At 35.7% G+C, this 21,803-nt stretch overlaps 1 protein-coding gene and 1 long non-coding RNA gene across 6 annotated transcripts in view; both read left to right on the top strand.

Annotated features, from left to right (window-relative positions):
- The first annotated feature begins 1,105 nt into the window (after positions 1 to 1,105).
- On the top strand, positions 1,106 to 12,549 carry LOC135198108 (uncharacterized protein C9orf85 homolog). 5 transcript variants are annotated; one of them, XM_064225566.1, is made up of 6 exons: positions 1,106 to 1,235; positions 5,975 to 6,151; positions 6,828 to 6,935; positions 8,680 to 8,784; positions 9,412 to 9,488; positions 11,374 to 12,549. In XM_064225566.1, the coding sequence occupies exons 2-6, from the start codon at positions 6,023 to 6,025 to the stop codon at positions 11,702 to 11,704; spliced, it is 750 nt and encodes a 249-aa protein (XP_064081636.1). In that variant the 5' UTR covers positions 1,106 to 1,235; positions 5,975 to 6,022; the 3' UTR covers positions 11,705 to 12,549. The 5 variants fall into 5 exon arrangements, with proteins under 5 accessions (XP_064081636.1, XP_064081638.1, XP_064081637.1 ...); XM_064225568.1 differs by having other exon boundaries at positions 1,158 to 1,235; positions 5,988 to 6,151; XM_064225567.1 differs by lacking the exon at positions 1,106 to 1,235 and adding an exon at positions 1,278 to 1,416.
- An 8,960-nt stretch (positions 12,550 to 21,509) lies between these two features.
- Positions 21,510 to 21,803, top strand: part of LOC135197617 (uncharacterized) — a 5,828-nt gene continuing 5,534 nt past the window's right edge. Inside the window, exon 1 of the long non-coding RNA XR_010310638.1 lies at positions 21,510 to 21,559. This is a non-coding gene — a long non-coding RNA (uncharacterized LOC135197617). The remainder of the gene's footprint in view (positions 21,560 to 21,803) is intronic.

Here is a 21,803-nt window from a genome sequence, read left to right as displayed (position 1 = left end):
GGGAGACCTATAGTCAATAACGTTGCACTAGTCATGACTCGAAAGTATTTGGTTGCAAACTGCTGCTTTCTAGGTATCTTCTAATAAATGCAATGTTTCTAATGTGACAATTACAGGTTTTTACAATACGCAGTATATGGTTCTTCATCGATATTTTATCATCAATAAATACTCCCAAGTTCCTCACTGCTACTACAATATTTATTGTTGACGAACCATTAGTTATTCCTTTGAAGTGTTCATTTTCGTAGTGCACTGTCAGATTCAAATAACATACACTCACTTTTGTCTTCTACTAAATTGAGAAATCGATGAAATCGCATCTGTCCATTGGGGCCATTAACAGTAATTGCATTAAAACCTACATATTAATAAAAGTATGATTCCGCACTCGAATTTTACGTACTCATGCATTTCTCGCACCTCGATGTCTTCATCCCGTACCCTTTATTCGTCGTTTTTCTCATTACTTTCCATTTCACTTCTTTCATATAAATCCCATCTGCCTTATTTACATTTCAGCAACACGTTCACCCATTTGTCTAAAAACGTTTTCAACCAAAAATATGATCAGATATAAATTAGCTACTCCTCTTCTTCCCATTGCATTAGTCAAATTGCTCTTCAGAAATCAAACGAATTATTTTCGTCAACCTTTTCTCTGTTCCAAGCATATCTATTTATTTATTAAAAATTATTCTTTGGAGGCCGTGCACTTCCAGCAATCAATTCACTTTCAAAGCTTATTTTTATCTATCGGAAAATTCCTTATTCACAAACACGACTCGAAATCATGCCAGTTTTTGTAAATAACACCCAGAGTCACTAAACACCCTCCATTGTCTTTCAGAAGGACTGTCCCTGTAGTGGATAATGGTACAGGGTATTGTAAAAACAAGATACGAACCTGCACACAATAATTGGGGTATTTTACTGCTATCGTCGAAAACATCAGGACATTGCAAAGATTATTAGAACACTTCCTGTTGTAGCTACTATCCACCATACAGTGAAATCACAAATACAAAATTTGTCAACAACCTTACCAACAAGAAAAAAAGTATATTATTAATAATATTCGAGAACTTCACGATAGCAGGAAAGCAAATTTAAAAACACACAAATACGAGTAAATCGGAAAGTGGGAGCCATTACAAACCGGAATGTCAACTCTTACTACTACTACTACTCGTTACACATGTCACCCGTCAACAAATTGACCTAATATATACAAGGTAATATTGGTTGTTTAATTTGTAGAAAGTATGATCAGCAAGTAAGAGTAGTTGTATAAAATATGCAAAGTAAAACTGGGATAATTATATGACAAAATCAAAGTAACTACCTAATGTAATTTAGGTAGGTATTGCCTCCTGAAGTGAATACTATTTTTTCTGATGGCTGATCCCACTTTAGGTAAGTACTAGCTACCTAGGTAGTAGGTAGCCTACTTAGTACTTTGTAAATTAATTGCATTTATCCATCTCGTGAACTGGCTTAACTACTGGTTAAGGTAGATCTATATTACTAGTACTATTCCACAGCGGCATAGACTATGGCAGTTGCGGTTTTTCTATGCAGTTTTACCTCCTGAACAAGAATTTTAAGTAGCCCTAAGGTAAAACACCGCATAGCCTTCGGCAGGCCATGTATGATCAATGCATGCCTCCCCAAAAAAAGTACATTATAACGCGTCCTGACACCGGAGATGGGCATCAGTCGCAACTTCTTCTTGGTGAGAAACGGAGCTAAAGACCTCTACTCTCCTTTCGAAGTAAGTACCTATTTTCTCCAAAGTTAGAAATTAAGGCCAAATTTTAAGATTTAAACAGAGGGTAGTGAAAAGGGTGGCTACAGCAGTCCAAATCTCACCAAAACACTTTCGAAATTTTTACTTACGCTTCAATATTTTAAAAGATTGACGCCATTTCGATGTTTACGGAGTCGCTTGTGTCAATAAACTTCCCATTTCCTGTGATAAATCTGCGCACCACTTGTACCTACAGACGCTAGGGCACTTTCATCACAACAATCGGAACACGGTCCCTTACCAGTACGTTTTTTAGTAAACAACTGTGTTGGTAGAAGACGACGACGAAACTTGCATTTAGATAATTTTTTAAATAAATAGTAAACCATCAATATTTTACATATTTATGATGATTAATTTGAAAATATTCGTTATTGAAAAAGTAACTCGATTCTGACTCAAATTTAAGTAATTATTTTTGGGAATTAGAACGTTCTTTTAAGTCCTGTATTATGACGTCACAACATCTTGACTTTCGTACCTATTGTAAATAATTGCTTTACTCAACTTTCTTGCAGAACAGTTTACCAGTTATTCATGCAGATTATCAGCTATTCATGTAATTGTTATAATCGTAATGCGCATATATATCTTTATTATTTACTTTTTGGATATAAGATGTTTTACTGCTGGATTATCACCGTAGTGTGACGCAATAGTTTTCGGTCCCTGGGCCTCGTCTGTTTTCGCACCATAAGAAATTATGGGGCCGAATTTGCAATGACCAGAAAGTCGTTAAAAGAGGAAAGTTAGCATTGAGGGGCATATGTTTTGATTGAGAAAAATACAAATTTATTCAATAGCTAGCTTGTAAAAAATATTTGATTACAAAAAACTTGATTGACAACTAAGCAGCATACCTACTATGGGTTTCAGAGACAGTGCAAGCACGTTTTTTGGCAATATTTCTGAACGAACACTCGTATCAGAACGAGATTTTGCTATAGTGCATTACACCCAGTGCCATAATTTATTAGGGTATCGTGAATCACTAATCAAAAAGAATAACGACACTTGTCCTTGTACCAAGAGACCAAAACTCCATTATGCAAAAATGGATACGAACACACGTAAAAAGCTCCACCTACCCTCTCCCCCCCTCCCCTCCACCGCCACCTCTTTCCTTCTTCGTTTCTTTGCCTTCCTTTCTCTCTCTCTCTCTCTCTCTCTCTCTCTCTCTCTCCTCTCTCTCTCTCTCTCTCTCTCTCTCTCTCTGTTGCCATTTGGTATGTGTTCCCCCTCCAAACTTGGAATAAAATTACACACTAAACGTTGAAATTGGTGACATTAGGCTATGTATTGGAAGTATATATGCATAAATATTAAAGCAATTTTATCATTATTGCATTACTATGACAACTAGAATTCATGGCCCTGAAAAGAGCTTCAAAGAGGAGATTCAAAAAAGATTTGAAGTACACAGAAATCGTGCTCTGTTGTATTCATAATGATAAGGAAAACTACCAAAGTCGATCCTCTGGTAAACGGCCTAATCAATCGTAAGTAATCATCCAAATCAGGTCTATTAACAGCATGTTTCCCATATTGGATGCACTATTGACTGCTGCACTACTTTATTAGCTAGGCCTCAAATCTTCATTGAATCTCCTCTTCGAAGCTGTTTTCAGGGCTGATTCAATTGTTCGTGACCTATGGATATACAAGTTCTTGAAGTTTGACTCTTTGTAGATGTCTATTGCCTCTCTCAGCTTGTTGAAACTTGAAAACATCTGATGTATTATTACATGGTTCATGTTGCTCGGTTGCCATTTTCTTGCAATCATTGATATGCCTGAGGCGATGAGCAAGGGTGCGCACATGCGCAACTCACTGCCGTACCAATATCTATTGCAATTAGGATACGGCTGCCGTACCAATATCCAGTTTGTATTAACTATGGTAAAACTGAAAACTACTACCGCAGCCTAGTTCCTGCCTGTCGCTAACCACAATATTTACCCTCTTTTGTTTATATTTTTGTTCATGTTTATGTCTTTTGATTATGATATTTACTGTCTTTTGTTCACATTTTTTGTATTCATTGCTAAGGGGTTGGTACTAAAAACAGTGCCCATTATGCACGTAAACTGGTAATTACTGAACCAGAGGGGCGCTGTAGTAGTCCTCAGTTCTATCCTACCTATACCATAGAATGTAGCATTTGGTCACTGTGTAAGCTTTTCTTTAATTAAAAATTCTCATTCCCCAAACCTAGTGAAAAAAACAATGATTTTCATCAGTATTTATTTGTTCATTTGATATACCGATGACAACAATAATTATCTTTGCTTACATAAAGAATCAATGATACTTTTGATGGTATTATTACCTAGTTGACATGTACTTTAAGCATTAAAATTCGGCACTTAGCAATTAAATGCATTTTTTTTATTATAAATTTCATCGTTTTATTCTAACAAGAAATGAGAGACTTTTGAGTTTGATTGAAGCCTAGTTCATCCATGATCAAAGAAAAGCTGGTAATTCAAAGGAAGAGTTCTGCATGGAGATATTGTATATGAATGAATTTTTTTTTACTGATTAGTATAGAAAAGGGTGTATGTGATGCAGTACAGGTGTGATAACATGAAAATTTTACCAAAATACGTGTAATGTAAGAAATTTACTGTCTTTTGTTTTAAATTTTTATGCTCATCTGAGGGCCTGGTACTAAACATGGTGTCCTGCAGAGCTTTTCAGAGTAAAAAAAACAAGTGTAAATTTTTCAAGTCATCTCACCTGTACTGTATCATGTACACCCTTTCCTATACTGTTCAATCAGAACCTTAATTATAAGCAATATCTCCATGCAGAGCTCTTCCTAGAGTAACCTAAAAGTTAATCTTTATGCAGTTAAGTATTTTTTTTATACTAAGATAAGATGCCAAATAATGAAGTCAGGCAGCTCTTCGGCATTACTTTTGAAGCATTAATTCTTGTCCAATGGTATATTGAGGAACTAAAATATTCAGTAAATTATCCTTAAACATTAAAAAATAAGGGATAAATCAAAGAGATGAGAACCTATTCCTTTACTTTAAGCTAGGCCAGGCCTACTTTAAAGATTGCATTATATAAAAATTAAATAGATAAGGCATTAGAATAATAAACATTATATATATAAACAAATCAAGGAAATGCCATTTAAATAAATTTTACTTTTGTAAAAAGAAACACTAATGACTTGCGAGTGACTAGAAGGCTATGAAGATAAATGTTTTATTTACATTGGTATTATTATTATTAATATTATTATTATTATTATTGGAGAAACAAATCCACAGTTATGTAAAGTACCATATATTTAAGTTTAAAACAGAAAAGATAGCTTTCGGGAATCCTGTCGGTTCCCCTTATCTCACTTGTATATATGTGAATAATTTAGGCTTATAAAGCTATCTTTTCTGTTTTAAACTTAAATATATGTACATTTACATAACTGTGGATTTGTTTCTCCATTTGAAGACTCGTGCTACTATGAGGAATTTTTAATTATTATTATTATTATTATTATTATTATTATTATACAGAAGAACTTTATTATGCATGTTGGGGCCAGTATTACTCGTTGCAGAAGAGATTTGAGCACTTAAAATAAAAAGTGGAGCTTTTGAAGAGTTGTGACCACATAATGTAAATTGTCATGGATGGAGTGTGGTGAAAGTATATTATGCATGAGGAAATTGTAGAGATATGTGGTGTCTAGTGAATAGAATATGGGCCAAGATCTCATAGATTAAGACTGTTTGGACATGAGATAAGGGATAAATAACAGTCAGATGAATAAAATATTAGATATGTTAGTAGCAGGACAAAGGTTATTATGAAGGTCCATAAATCATTGGAAAGGTGCCATAGATGAATACCTACACTAGATAGGAGTGCACACAAAACTTTCAAGCTAGAGACAGTAGAGAAAATTCATTTTATGTGTAACCTTGTAAAGGAAAAATTGGTAGAAATCTTAATGATGGTAATTATCATCATTAATATATTGCTTTACTTAAGCTTTTGTAAAATGTTTTATTTTACTTCAGCTCCTGATCTGAATATTTGCATGTTACTGTTTTTGATGCTGTAAGATAAAGATGGATGTTAGCATGAAATGTTTCTGACATTAAATTCATTTAGTAATCTTGTATTAATGAAGATTTTCAAATTCAGTTTATCCCTACAGAACTTCCTACAATTGAAGCAGTTAAAAGACTCAACATGAGTAGTCAAAGGGGAAATCTTAACAGATCCAGGGGACAAAAGCATCAAAATGCCACAGTTTTTAAAAACAACAAATACGACAAGAGCAAAAGGACAAAACAAATTAATGACTTGGAGGTAGCAGAGGTAAGCAGATTTGATGCAACAGCTCTTCAGATGTTATTTCCTTTATTATCCAATGAGTACTCTTTGATTTGTTGGATGATTATTGTATAGATTTTGTTCATTTAGTATGTTCTGTGCCATATGACAAAAGTTATCTTGGTATCAAAAGACTATATTCAGCAGATTACAGTATTTAAAGCCAGTCATATAATAAGATTGCTATTTTGAATATATTTTAACTTTAATATTGATTGATAAGCTGCCCCAACAGTGAACAGCAGATCTATTTATTAGAATACAGCTAAGAGGGGCTGTATGACCAGAGGTTCCATTAAATTTCAGACTGACCTCAACTATTGCTTTAATTACTGCAACATGCTCATTGCCAGAAATTTGAGTGAGCTTCTTTATCAGAAGTCTGACAAAATTGTATAGACAACTTTTTGTGCTGATTAGTAACACGAGATTCAAGCTAGTCTTTGTACTTAACACTGGAATCTCCAAAGATTAAAAATGCCTTGGGTTACGAGTAGATTTTTCTATACTTGATCTTTGACACCAAAAGTGATGGAATAATAATAATGAGTGAGTTGTGTGATTTTTGTTTTTGTTTTTACTAGGGACAATGAGAAGTTTTTGGTAATAAGCAGCATCTGTTATTGATCTTAATAAGTAATAGAAATTAAAAACTTTTCAGGTGTGCAAAAGATGTCAAGATGTGATCGCATGGAAAATCAAGTACAAGAAATATAAGCTACTCTCTCAGCCAAAAACTTGTACAAAATGTCACCTAAAGAAAATTAAGGTACTGTACTCATACAGCACAATTAAAAAATTGTAACTTAATGCGGTCCAGTAAGGTATAATATGGTGGCACTATTTCGTCATTTTGATGCACCTTGTATATGCTTGTGTTAAAAGTTTCAAGTGCATATTATTTCCTTTATATATTTAGTGTGAAATAGAGCTTTGTGTGCCTGTAATGATAATAGTTTAAAGATGAGTGTCATAGTTATGCTATAACATGTATGAATCCTAAACATTCTACAGAATCTAAGTATATTTAAAATTGGCACAAAATTTTTTATGACTGTATCTAAAATATGAATAATGCAGTTCTGCAGATTTGCAAATGTCTCTGTGGAAGATAGTGACTTTATATACAATTGCCTTTTAATGTTTTCCATTTCATTGCTCAATAAATGGGGGAAAATATAGACTTGGGGTTTTGTGGAACGAGTTTTAAGATTGTACAGCATTTTGAATGACAAGGATGGTTTGAGGTGGGAATGTTTATTAAAATGATATACTAATATATGATCTAATGATATAATAAAAAAGGTCTTCCATGATGAGAATAACGAATCCGTGGAAATCTTGATCAAATGTTTTCAACTTGTGCTTGACTACTTTATGAGAAAATTAGAAATGAAAAATGTTTAATCAAATTTGTTTTCATAACTAACAAACGTGAGGTCTTTACAATAGGATAATCTCCTAGTGCCAAGCTGGAAACCGGTTAAAAACAATCAAGGATTGTAAAAATAAGGAATCTGTGGCATCTGGCAACTCATGCATATACGAGGTAGATGTTGGTCACTGACCAGGCTTCAAACCTCGTGATGCACCAGTCTTTCCTCCAACTCAGGATATGAGAGGGGCGGCTAGGGGTGGGCAGTTAACGTTAAGACCTCAGGTTTGTTAGCTATGGAAAATACAGATTGATTAAAAATTTGTCATTAGTTCATAAGCGGAACAAATCTTCGGTCTTAACAATAGGATAGACTTATACTTGGAGGTGGGTACAAGTATCCTGAACTGGCTGGGGGTTCAGCCCACCAGCCCACTCTTCCGAGAAGATCGAGTTCTAAAGGAGGGGGTCTGAGCCCATGAGATAATGGATAAACAATTATCCAAATACTCAACCTTCTGGGATGAAATACAATGAGAGATGTCTAGATTCGTTGCATTAGTGGAAGGTAAAAAAAATTCTGTCTGTTCAAGCAACAAACCACACAGGCCACAGGGATTTGTTACCACTCCTCTCTCCCCTTGTTAGACAGAGGAGTAAGTGCTACTGAGAAGCAGATTTGTTTATTGTATACAAAGAAACAAATAACTGCAACCAGTATGGCTGCCACACTCCCCTGTATCAGACCAGTTCCAGCTTATTATGTGTCAAATTCTTCAACCTGCCTGTCAGGAAGAAGAAAGGGAAAAAGTGAAAGGAGACCAGCCATCTCCCTCATTCTCCCAAAGTGATACACAACTCTCCTAGGTGGCTGAAGAAAGACTGGTGCATCATGAGGTTCGAGGCCTGGTCAGTGACCAACATCTACCTCATATACGCATGTTGTTGCCAGATGCCACAGATTCCATGTTTTTACAATCTTTGAGTGTTTTTAACCGGTTTCCAGCTTGGCCCTAGAAGATTATCTTATTGTTAAGCAAAGGTTTGTTCCACGTATGAACAAAGTACAAGCAAGTTACTGTTAAGCAAAGCTTTGTTCCACGTATGAACAAAGTACAAGCAAGTTACTGTGTTCCAGGATTCCTATCATATTATATGCCTTGACTGTGCCAAAGCTTTGGAGATCTGCTGTAAGTGTGGGAAAAAGGAAGAAATTGTTGCTCATAAATCTCCATCAGACAAGGTGAGTGAAATTTTTTTAATCTGATAAAAGTGAATGAATAGTTCCAGTGAGCAGTGCTCCTCTTGCCATTTGCACATCTAACATGCCTTCCCTCTTTGCACCTAATGTAGTTAGTATTTCCTACTAACACAGCAGCATCTCAACTTATTGGCTTCCATCTACTGTAACCAGAACTTGATACAAATATCACAATTTAATACTGTTTAATTGCAATGATCAAGATCAGAGGAGAGGTGCTGAAGAAACCATAGAATATGCAATGTGGAGGTATTAAAGAGCAGGATACTTGAAAGTGCACCAAAACATGGCAAAAATTGAGGGAAATTTACCCTTGAATAGTCATTAAAAAAATTTATTAATATAACCAAAGGTCTTGACATATATTGGAGAAGAAAGTTGCCCAATTCATAGCATCTGGTGTACAATACTTATGGTAGCTATCATTTCAAGCAAGAGGAAGAATAAAGATTAAATCAAATTAAGGATTACAACAAAAAGATATTTAATTTTCCTGTGTTCTGGTTTAAAGTTAATTATAGTTGTTGGTTACCAAGAATAATGCTTTTGTGTCATTTCAAGTGCATCATAATAATCAAGATTAGGAATTATTATTATTTTTTTTTACAGGAGAAATTACAAACCATGGCTCAGCTTGAGGCAGAAGTAAAGGCACTTTCAGAACGAAAACGTCGTGCTTATTATAGGTTAGTAACTCTGAAATGTAGAATATACTAGTACGGCCTGACATGTTGTATCTTCATTTCTCTTCATTTTCTGTCTTCTGTGCACTACCTTTATAGAGGAACATAAAAAGTACTTTTGTTCTAATTAACATTATAGGATACTTTCCATAAGTTTATTGGTTTGAAGACTATTGTCATTAAATTAATCTCACTCATTTGCATTATTAGTTATTGAAATGTCATTTCTTTTAAAGATTTTCTGGGATGATTAATTAGTATTTGAATTTTTCTATGTCGTGTCATAACCTGATAATCATTCATATGATGTTTGTATACATATTTGACTAAAATTTGACTTTTAACATGTGAAACACTAGATTTTGAAGTTTACTGGACATGTACTGTAGTCTCTGTTTATATGAAGGAAAACACTACCATAATTTTACTGACATCTTGTTGCTCACTTGGCAGATTATATGAGTCTTGGAGCAAAATTAATTATTATTAGACAGGACTATATTATCCCTTATTTTAAATGTCATTGTTCACTCAGTTGTGGTTGCATCAGACATGCTTATCATTCTCTTCACTTTGGGTCTTGTATATGGCTGTTTAATAAAGGTAATACCACAAAGGAAAATGAACTCGCTTTTCATTTTCCTTCATGTCATTACCTTTATTTATACATAGCAGCACATTTTATATATTTCGTGATCAAGTTATTCATGACTGTATAATCTCTTTCTCTTCATGTATTTTCCTTTAGTTGCTTCATATATAGGCTGTTGATTTTCAGGCAAGAATCTAACTGGTAATTGTTAGTTTTAACAACTTTTCTCAGCCTTTTGTCCAGCACCTTCTTAAATACTGTACTATACTGCATTTTCATAGTATGCTTAAGCAATTTTATTTTTGTAAATTTCCTCATCACCTTTTTAATTGTATTAGCTCACCTGGATTTTCAAGTGTAGAAGTATTGCTGTATCCCTGATATCAGCACCTGTTGAGATGTTCCATTTTATTCTTTAGGTTTATATTTGTTCACTACCTATCTCCAAACTCAGGAACGTTCTTAGTGCAAAGAATGACAAGATCAGCATCGAGATGCTGAAATTTTTTCATGCGAAAAGTTTTATATTATACTGTACTGCATATAACATGATAGATCTTGATGAGGTTTTGAGACTTTAATATATATTTTTAGTTTAAATGATTTCTTAAGGCAAATAAAAGAGTCCAAAAGACATAACAGTAGAGAGTTTCTCCTTGTACGTACTTATTTTACATACCACTATACTACAGAATTTGATTAGTGTGAATGTTATTTCTTAGTTTAGCATACTGGAAGAAGAAAAGAAAAAGAGAGAGAGAGAGAAAAGAGAGATGAGAGAGAGACGACGATGAGGAAGAGAAGAGAGAGAGAGAGCGAGAGATAGAGAGAGAGAGAGGAGAGAGAGAGAGAGAGAGAGAGAGAGAGAGAGTACTGTTTATTCTTGGATTTAATGTTTTTTTTTTTTAATTAAATATGCACTGTCAAAAGTTACAGTATAGTTACATTGAGATTATTTCCTCATAACCAGTACAGAACACAAAAGCCATAATAACACTTTACGTTAAACTTTAGGTAGAGTATGAGAGAGAATCCAAAGTGTTTACTGTAAAACATAATGAACCAGTATTACAGGTAACCTGATGACTGTTTCATTTGAGAGACAGGTAACCTGATGACTGTTTCATTTGAGACATTTTGCTTAATAAACTGCTATTGTGTCTTTAAGGGAAAGCTGTGTTTATTGGACTATTTATGAGTACTACAGGGCACATGAGCATAACTTTTCACATGCTCCTGAGTAATGTTTTAAGCTTTTGTATTTGTGATGTGTATTTTTCTTTTTTCAATTCCCAGGTATATGGATAAATTGAGTGGTAAAAAGAAAAAGAAGAAACCTACTATGACCGAGTCCTCAGAAGAAGGAAAAGAAGGAGACAGCCTTGAGAGTGCTGATCAGAAGGAAGATGAGAACGAAGAAGTTCCGGTATCCCTGGAAGAATATTTCAGAAATGCCCGTGAAAAATTAGAAGAGCTCCAGAAGAAGATGGAAGAAGATATTTTCGATGACTTTGATGACTTAGATATCTGCGGATCATCAGAAGATGAATTTGATGATGTTGACGATGATGAGGATGATGATGACTGTGATAGTGAGTCTGACCATGAAAGAGCTAACAATAGTTGATGAAGATGTATGTCTGACATTACTAAAAATATTAATGGTAGATGCGTATATTAGTCTTTGCAGCACTCAGAAGAGATATTGTTTTATCCTTACTCTGATCCCAGTATATACGTATTTGTTATTTCAGAATTAGGCATCTTATGAACTGAGTTCCATCTTCTTCCTTATCAACATCAAAGGGTGGGGATTCCAAGGATCAGTAGACTTCAATTAGCTCATGTAATTTATTTGGGCTTTCATCTTGGTAGTAGCAGTAGTTTAGACTTTTGTTTTTTTATATTTGCGTAGTGTGGTTAAAGAGATGAAGATGTGACATGTCAGGCTAACTTAATGTTGTTAATTAGGCCTTTCTGAGAATGTTCAGGCTACATTTCCTTTTGGTATGCTTAGCTCTGTAATGAACATAACCGGTAAACAGAGTGACAGAACAATATTTCATATTGTTTTGTTGCGTTAAAACGTCCTTTTGTTGCGTAGTACATAGTTTATTATTTTATTTTATAGAATCATTATCATGTTTGTTGGAGACTGATATTGAAACATTTACCATGTTATTACTAATAATGCATCAAACAGTGTGCAGCACATTATTCACCATACTTTCAATTTACTACATGCATTTGGTCACTGCCTCAGCTTTCAAGGTGCCAAAATTACTCACAGTGTGACTAATTTTTCTCCCCTTCTTTACCCTTCTTTTCTGTTCATTGTCTTTAGTATTATTTTCCAATGTATTGTTCAAACCCACAAAGATTTGGAAGCAAAGGAGAAAGGAAACAAAAAAATATTTTAATTGTAGTTAGTGCTTCTTAATAAATTTTCTCTGAATTCAATAAGAAACTGAATAGCGTTTCTGTGATACCCACAAATCTTAGGTACAAAGCTTTTTTATTTCTTAATATTCAGTACTGGGAATGTTTTTCATCAGATATAAGAATAAGAGAATAATTTAATCTCATTTACAAATTCAAGAGTAACATGGAAGCTATAAATTGTCAAGATAATTGCAATCGTTTTTGCATTGTACTTGAAAAAAGCAAATGAAATAAGGAAATCATCCCTCAAAAACAAAAAATCATGCTTAAAAAGGTCTTTTGCATTCAAGTTTTATACATAAAATTTCCCAAATCCTGTCAAAACAAGGAACACGAAAAGATATTCCAAAATTAAATTTGAAGGTCAAAACCTACCATGAAAAATCTAATTGTTTCTATGGGATTATAAACCATGTACATATAGTAACAAGCAAAGGCTCAAAGCCTTTTGTAACAATCATTTCAATGTAAGTTATTTACATAAACATCCGGTATAAAATCCTGATTAAATGACAATATCCTATTTTGTACTTCAGCAGACCAGATAATGGCATGGAACATCGAAATGTGTAAACTGTAGTCAGATTCAAATAAAATAAAACCTTTATAACATGTATTACTGAGGCAAGTGCCACTTCATTGCTCATAATAGATATGCTACAACTAGAGCTACCATTGCAGTGAGTTAGCCCAATGCTGGAGGACCAGTCACAATTAGAACCATCTATCTTTCATAGTCACTGCTCTCATTACCGAAGCCAATATGATGACCAGAGCATGACAAGTACCACTATAGAGACCAGAGCTGTATCATTTCCTTAATTTGGAGACACCAAAGGTAACAGCCTTGGAGGGATAGGAAAGATCTTTGAGCTTCTCTTTGCTGATACAATCATGGATACAGTTGCAGACTCCTTCAAGCACATGAAAGGGAAGAACTCAAAGAAGCTAAAGAAGTTACTACAGCTGTTCATGCCTCCTAACTGGCACTTACTGCCCAAAAAAATTCTTTTGGTATGAAATACTGTTTAAATTTTTAATCACATACCTGGTGTGGTCAATTGAGCAAACAAGGATTGTTTTGTATGATTACCATGAAGCCAAAGAAAGTCAACTTGGCAAGGGAAATATAGCTTTGCCAACTTACATATGGACCCTTTCCCCAAAATCAAAGGTTTTCTTACCATAAGTTGACAAGGACCACATAACACCACCCAAAAGACCTACAGAGCATAAGACCAAGACCAGAAGAAGATAAATGGAGTGACCTGAGCCAATGATGTGCAAAAGCATTCCTTCAGCAGAGACAGAGGTTGCCATCATTCATTTATTCAGTCTCTTTACTGCTACTACTGGTTGAGCGTGAGGAACTGTACCCCAGGTACACCCAGAGAAAAAACGAGGAGGGCAGCTATACAAAAGGAACATGGTGGCCACCATAATCCCAACAGATGCCTGATCCACAGACCTACATCACAAAACAAGCATCTGTCAAGAAGTTACTGGTGGACATAGGTCCCTAGATACAAACCTACGACTCATGGCTGCTAATGGTACCCCATACCATCATACAGCCACCAGACCATCACCTTCCGAGTTCCACCTCATGAAAAAGGAATATACTAGAGGAATTTTATTGAGTTTGATGCATAAAAACGTGACTGATGTCCACTTCCAATACAAATCAAGGTATATATTAATCATAGAAAGCAATCTATTTAATGGTTTTGATAGGAAGAAGGGCAAAAGTGTAATTATATTTCTAAGTCTGAAGTTTTATCTATAGATTATTGAAGTTATTTGAGGTCAAGGACACAAGAAAGTAAAGAATATGGTCAATATTAGTAAGACCCTGCACAAAGAATGGAATTTTAATAATGATAAAAAGGGTTGGGATGACAGAAATCACCTGACCCTTGCGAACTACAATTCAACCTAAAAATATAGAATGAAAATTCGACAGTAATCCTATTAGTCGTTTTCTAGTGTTTTGCCCCTCTCCTTAGTAGCAGGCACTGCAGTGATATATGAAGTGTTATGAAACTTGCTTTTCCTTCTCATGGTTTTATAGTGTTTAAAACGTGGATACTCCACCCTGCAAATTGTTGAAGCTAATGAAGGTCAAATTCTAGAAAGTAACAAGAAAGAAAATGAAACAGCAATGACAATGCAACTTCACACAGAATGTGGAGTAACATTGATCAAATTAATTGTAAAATGAAAATTATTATGGGATATGAAGCTATTTTCGAGTCTAGGTCTCATCCAAAAAAACTACTCTTAAAAAAGATACATGTGTTTCCCTTACAAAACTGCCAAATGTTTTTCTTTTAAACGTAAATATCTGAAAAGAGATTAACCAATAAAGCTCAAAACTGTAGGAATGGCGTTTTGTTAAGTACGTCCCGAAGAACCAGCGTGAAAGTGAAAGTTAGCCTAAAAGTAGGATGAAAAAATGAAAAGTGAGCGTCGGCCTTGAAACGCGTAGCAGAGAAACGTCGCTGTGAATAATTACGAGCGAGGGAGTTTAAGGTGAAGAGCAGTAGGAATTTAGGGGGTGGGATGGAGGAAGGGAGCGGTGCCTTAGGACTTGATGGCAGGAGCATTTTGTGGTTGGAGGAAACTTTTTTTTCCAGGATCACGATTAAGATGATTGGTCTCCTTGACTCATCTTCACGAGAAGGTCTCTGACGACAAAATCACTTGTTTTGATAGTACTATTCCAACACTACACGAATGTTGAGCCATTAACCTTATAAATTTGGTTGACACAACCTAATAGCAAAGAGTGACTGAAAGATCCTTCGGAATCCAACGGAGACGGTGACCAAAATATCAGTTAAGATTAAGACAAGGGAGAGGGTCACCATCAGATCTTGCTGTGCTAGCGACGGTTCAACGTTGTAAGTTTGTAAGTCTTAAATTTAAGTCTATCGTGACTAGCGTCGTCCTCCCGCGTTGAAAATAAAAGAATGAGATATGGCGGCATTTATCCCATTGAAGTAACCTTTATAACCCTTTCTGATTATTTTGCTACCAGTAACATACATTAAGAACTGAACGCATAAAAGCCCGAGACATTTAGGTAACGAGTAGGCTTTAAGTACACGAAGAAACTGTTAATTTTGTGCATTACGTTAAAATGAATTACTTTCATGCAGACGATCCAAACTACCAGATATGCGGTTAAATAACTTAATAAAACCTACTTCCCGTATCACAGTTGCATCGAATAGAAAATTAGAACACCACAACAGCCTCTGTCAAACAAATGCTCACATTGAAAGCCCTTTACGTATATGATTGTATGGAAATGAGGTAGACTGTCCGCTGAACATTCGGAGAGAATAAAAAAAGTTGATGGGTGGGTCGTTGACTGGTTGGGTGACAGTCTTCGCATAGGTGCTAACACAGAATTCGGAATGTAATTCCACTCGTGAATATTATTTGCTCAAATTATGAAGGCAATAACCCGGATCCGCCATAACTTTATAAAGGAAAAGACTGACATCAGAAATAAATAAAACGGCATTACATGAACTAATTTAGACAGCATTCAACATTATCACCTCTCGTTTTTTCCTAGACAAAGAGACGGAGATAAAACACATAGATCTTGTCATCCATTTGGGTTTATCACAACAGCAAACCTTGCTGCCAGAACAATTTCACAGAAAAGTTTTTTGTTGCGTAAGTTTGATGTTTATGGCGAAACCGGGACGTTGACCTTACTACTGAACAGGAGCGTCAATAGGCAATTACGTAGGAACTAGGACATGCAGTGATGTCACCTTTGCAAATAGCAAGGGTGCTTTCAGAGATCTGAAATGTGAAGGTGGCTCCACTGCACTAATGAGCGAAAACCAATTATTGTATCTGGGGTATCCATAAGCGGTTTAAAGTGAGGCGTTGTCAGTGATAGCTGCCCGGGTGACCTCAATAGACCTAATGCCTCTAGTTTAGGTCATCTCAATCGGCGGTGCCCTACAACGTTCAAGCCAAATGGCTATTTCCTAACACTCCTACCTCCTCTCTGTTGGTTTAAATTTAAATTTGGACAAGGGCCCTCGCTGACTTAAACTACATTAATTTAAAGCAACCAACATTTATTTTAAACTTCAGATAGTAAAAGAGCTCAAAATTGCAGCCTATTAATGTTCATTCTATTGGTTTCTTAGACCTCTGAATGACACACCTTGGCCCATGGACTTGGACCATGATGAGGGGGGGGGGTGGGGTGGGGGAGACCCAAAAAGTAACTTTCCGTTATCTCTCTTTTTTTTTCTTTCTTTCTCTCTCGAGGGGTAGGATGCGGTTGCTAGGCCCAAGCCTATCACCAAACCCAGTCAAGTAGAGATCAAACTCAGTGTTGCGGAAATTCAATGGTCGGACAACCATCGAAGCGAATGTATTTCCAACTATTCAAAGACTATTATCAATTACAACATTATCAAAGACTCATTTCTATTTTCAGGTATAAACTGAATACAAGTGCTGCTGCTACCTTTACGAGTTTAGGTCTACACATGTACTCCAGATTAAGTTATTGTACTTTATTTTTCACTATAGAAGCCCTATGTTAACGTAAATTGGAATATAAAATTTAGGGCAAAGGCTGAACACTGCTACCTAAGAGGCCATTCAGCGCTGAAAGAGATATTGACAGTAATGAAAGTTTTAAAAGTGTAACAGAACGAAGACCTCGCAATTGTACTTGCGCTATGAAACAATTGTCAGGTGACACTGGAAAGTAAAATGGATGAAATATATGAATGGAAGTACAATAAAAGGATTGAAAGGGGGGTTGCAGCTAGGGGCCGAAGGGACGCTGCAGAGAACCTAAAGTAATGCCTACAGTGCACCGCGTGAGATGCAGTGACGGCGCTAAAACCCTACGAGGTATGTTAGTTTAAAAACCCTCCATATTTACTTCCAAAAGCAAAGAAACGTAAGGGACCTTATTTCCACTGTGGAGTAGAACTGCTTTCAAGCTTACTTTGGACCATATTGCCGTCTACTTGGTCTACATCCCCATCCACACACGCGCGGTCACTCATGGTTTTTGGAGTGACTGTGAGGCACTGCTGGCCGTATATCTCTCGCCCATTCTGTGAGTGAGACAAGTGACACACGTCATACGACAAGCATGAGACGCCCAACTTTGATTCTGGTCAAGAACTTAAAATTCTAAAATAAAAGAGCATTTGTGGATTTGCATGCCATTTCAACTGCAATTCACAACAAACACTTCCAGTTTAAAGACAACTGTACAAAATATATTTAGATTTAGAAAAGGCAGTGGTAAAATAACTAAGTAGTACCATTCTTCCACGCAAGAGAAAATTATAAATAGACAGTCTTTATTTACACACACACACACACACACACACACACACACACACACATATATATATATAATATATATATATATATATATATTATATATATATATATATATATATATATATGTGTGTGTTGTGTGTGTGTGTAGTGTGTGTGTGTGTGTGTATGCGTGCTTGCTTGAGCGCGCGCTCTCATGTATGCGTAAAGATTATACGGAGTACTTCCTATATATAAACGGCCAACTTTTATGTACCTAAAGCACGCGGGTAATTTTGTTAGAAATTCGTCCTTACGCAAGGCTGAGACACGACCTTCTGGCAAAAAGTTATTTACAGTAAATAGTACGAAGCCTTTTTTTTTTATTTTTATTTTTTTAATCTAGCTCCTTTTCCGTCGTTTGCAGCAAATTCACCGAAAATGCCTGCGGCCATCGCCACATCAACCCCTTGTAGGTAATACTCTGGGGTCAGGGAGGGACTAGCCCGATTTGAAGGCTTACGAACGAAGGGTAATAACTTCCGGAACTAACGTGGAACAGTCTCGGCTAACAGAGAGGCTCTCCAAACAGTTGTCGCTTCACTAACCAACACCATAAGCTCATCAGCAGCACAGCTAAACTCCTGTGTACACCCTAGAAGTTAGGGTCGCCCTTTCCACTGCCCTTTTTATGCAATGATATCTAGCGCTTTCTAGGCCTTCCACTACTCTAGCATTCTTATACTACTGATTTATAAACCCTTTTCACCCGCCTATTATTGCCCAATCTTTCCACCTGACCAAACCACCTCAGAACAGTCTGATTAATCTTTTAACTTATACTTTCATGATTACCATATTTCTCATCCAATAAACTCTCCTAGGAGGAAAATGAAAAACGAGAACTGCCTGAGAACTTTATGTCTTAACGACCCTTTAGTAAAGGGTCCATAAAACCGAACGAAAAATCTCAAGCAGTTCTCGTTTTTCATTTTCCTCTGTGGCATTACCTTTATTTATACATAACGTCATGTCTTATATATTTTGTGATCAAGATATTCATATATCTAGTATATTTAATATATATATATATATAGATATTTATCTATTATATATAATATATAATTATGATATAATATAATATATATATATATATATATATATATAATTATCTATATATATATATAATAATAGATAATAGATATATATAGTATTAATATATATATATAATATTATTCTTGTATTAATATATATATTAATATATATATATATTATATTTATTATATATAAATGTATAATATAATTATCTATATATGCATCATTTTCTTCGAAGGCTCATGGTGCAAAGGACCTCTGTGAAATTCCGCCACACGTCTTTCCTTCCACAAATCTCCAGTCATCTTTAGCTTCCCTTCTCACATCCTTCGTCTACTGAATCAGGGATGATCCTACTGTGTGGATAACTCCTATCACATTAGCGGTTCTATATATAACCTATATATACACAGAAGGATCATCAACAGCACATTAACAACCTACACACACGCTCCCATACTTTCCAAATATCAAGATACTTTCATTGAGTGCCTCTCCTTCTCTCCAAAGCTTCTGACTTGTAATTTTTGCCAACTTATCATTTTCTCCTTTCTGTGCGCGGGATCAAACCACCTGAAGACAGTTTCAGCCATCGTTTATTCTATGCTGATCTGTCTCTCCACTAATTTGTCATCTCTCTGTTCTTCTAACTCATTGAAACCCTTGTCATTCTATACATTCATCGCAAAAAATATTCTCAATAGTTTCTATAGTTTTCTTTCGTGTATGTATACTCAGAATCCAGAATGATTTCATCCTTCATCATCTGTAGGATTTAGCCCAATATGCATGTACTACTTTCATTCCTCTGCCATTCATTACAGTATTATCTTAGTTGACTTCGTTACTTTTTCTGCTAACATGCAATTCTAACTGACTCTTCTACCGTGCTAATTAGAATTTGTTTCATATCAAATTTAGCATTGTGCGCAAAAATCAACCACCAAACACAATTCACGACCCACTTTCTTATCTCACTCAATCCTGTTCCTATATTACCCTACTGACGAACTTACTATACACCATGGAGACAAGATTTCCGTCCGAAACAATTTTCATCAAACTAGTCGCTCTTCTTGTCCACTTTTGCTCCCAACGATTCCCTCTCCCGCCTCCAATGCTTTGCTCTTAACATAAAGAGTGCACAATCATTCTCAAATAAATTAAACACCCCTCACAACATGCATTATAATGTTTAACAGTTCTATCATAGTCTTTCAGGTCATCTATGTCACAGGCAGCCCTTTCCAATCACTCTCAGATTTCTCAAACTTATTACTGTTCCATTACAAACGATCGACCCACACTCTTTCTTCCTGACCTAATCCCCATTGCGTTTACTGTACCATTCTTCAATCAATTCTTCGGTTACCTGTCGTATTATCATACCAAAATTCTACCACCCTTTGTCAAAGGTCCTGCTATATCCTAATAACATTCACCCCTCACCCAGAGAAATTAACCCCTTATACAAGGGAGCAATCACTCCCCCTATCCCCCCCTCCCTCCGTTTGGAGTGTTTCCACACCCAGAAATATCTTACCCACCACGGTTAGCTAATCATTTGCAATCCCATCTACTCTTTGCAATTTCCACTTTTTAACTTTTCCAGTTGCCTTCCTCAATTTTTTTCGGCAATAGCCTCCATATTCAAGAACTCTCCAAAAAAAAAAAAACGGGCAATGTGTTCACATTTTCGTCATGACATTTCCTCGGGAACTTTTCTCTACTTAGTTGCTTTCTTCAGGTACACATTCATTCTTTTTATTAAGTCTTGTTCGTATTCACTCCAGCGTTTATACTTCTCCTTACTTTTTTTTCCCTCCTCTCGTGTTCTTTACATTTTCTGTATATCATGCGTCACGGTCATCTCTTCAGTTCATCAACTGAATTTTCAACATTTCTCATATTATATTATATTATATTATATTATATTATATTATACATATCTTAATTGATTAATTATACCTTTTACTAAACCTAGGAGGGCTCGTAATGAAAGTAAGAGTATATTGCCTAGGAACTTGTTGTGCTGTTTCATCGCACTCATAATTAAAGTGGATCTTGAGTTCAAGAGAGTTTATTGCATGGAAAAGAATCTAGCCTCAACCAAGAGAGAGAGAGAGAGAGAGAGAGAGAGAGAGAGAGAGAGAGAGAGAGAGAGAGAGAGAGATGAAATAATCTGAGGTAATTTTGTTCGCAGGAAACACACGACGCGACACCGGGTGTTTCCGCCTGTAAAAATGGTTTTTAGGGTTGTCCGATGTCACGGCCAAAACATTAGCGTCATTTTTTTCTCCCTAACCTTCCTCATCTTTGCTGCTGAAAAAAAAATGAAATGAACCACTTCGGAATAAAATGAGGACGAAAGGCAAGACACAAATTTTCAATGTTTATTACTATTTTTTTTTCTTCTTCTTTTAAAACAAATTCCAAAGCGTTAATTTCCGTTAACTTTCTAGTTCACTGGTAAAGAAGAATGTAGATCGTAAATGGTTATGTTTCAATGTTTCACATCTCTGGCAACTGAGCCGAGGCTCGTCGTCGTATAAATACAGCGGAGAATAACGCTGGTCGTACTTGACACTAACAATCTGTTGCTCGCCGTCACTCTAGCCTGTGAAAGGTAGGTGGGTAGCGTATACGGGAAAATCTGCAGTCTTTCGAAAAAGCCATCATAGCAACGATTCGAAGTGACAGTGTGGTAATTGCCTCTCTTTGTTATAAAGTAATGAAATTTGTGGTGGAAAAACAGACTTAAACGAGGATAAGCTTCTGTCTGTATAACGAGACACCTGTTCGTACCATCTTTTGCAATTTGTTAGTCCATAAAACAAAATCTAGATTTCAGATCGCTCTATTTATGAATC

The sequence above is a fragment of the Macrobrachium nipponense genome, chromosome 21 (assembly GCF_015104395.2).
Source record: "Macrobrachium nipponense isolate FS-2020 chromosome 21, ASM1510439v2, whole genome shotgun sequence".
Lineage (NCBI taxonomy): Eukaryota > Metazoa > Arthropoda > Malacostraca > Decapoda > Palaemonidae > Macrobrachium > Macrobrachium nipponense.
Note: the sequence above shows the minus strand (reverse complement) of the source record. Positions and strands in the feature narration are given on the sequence as shown.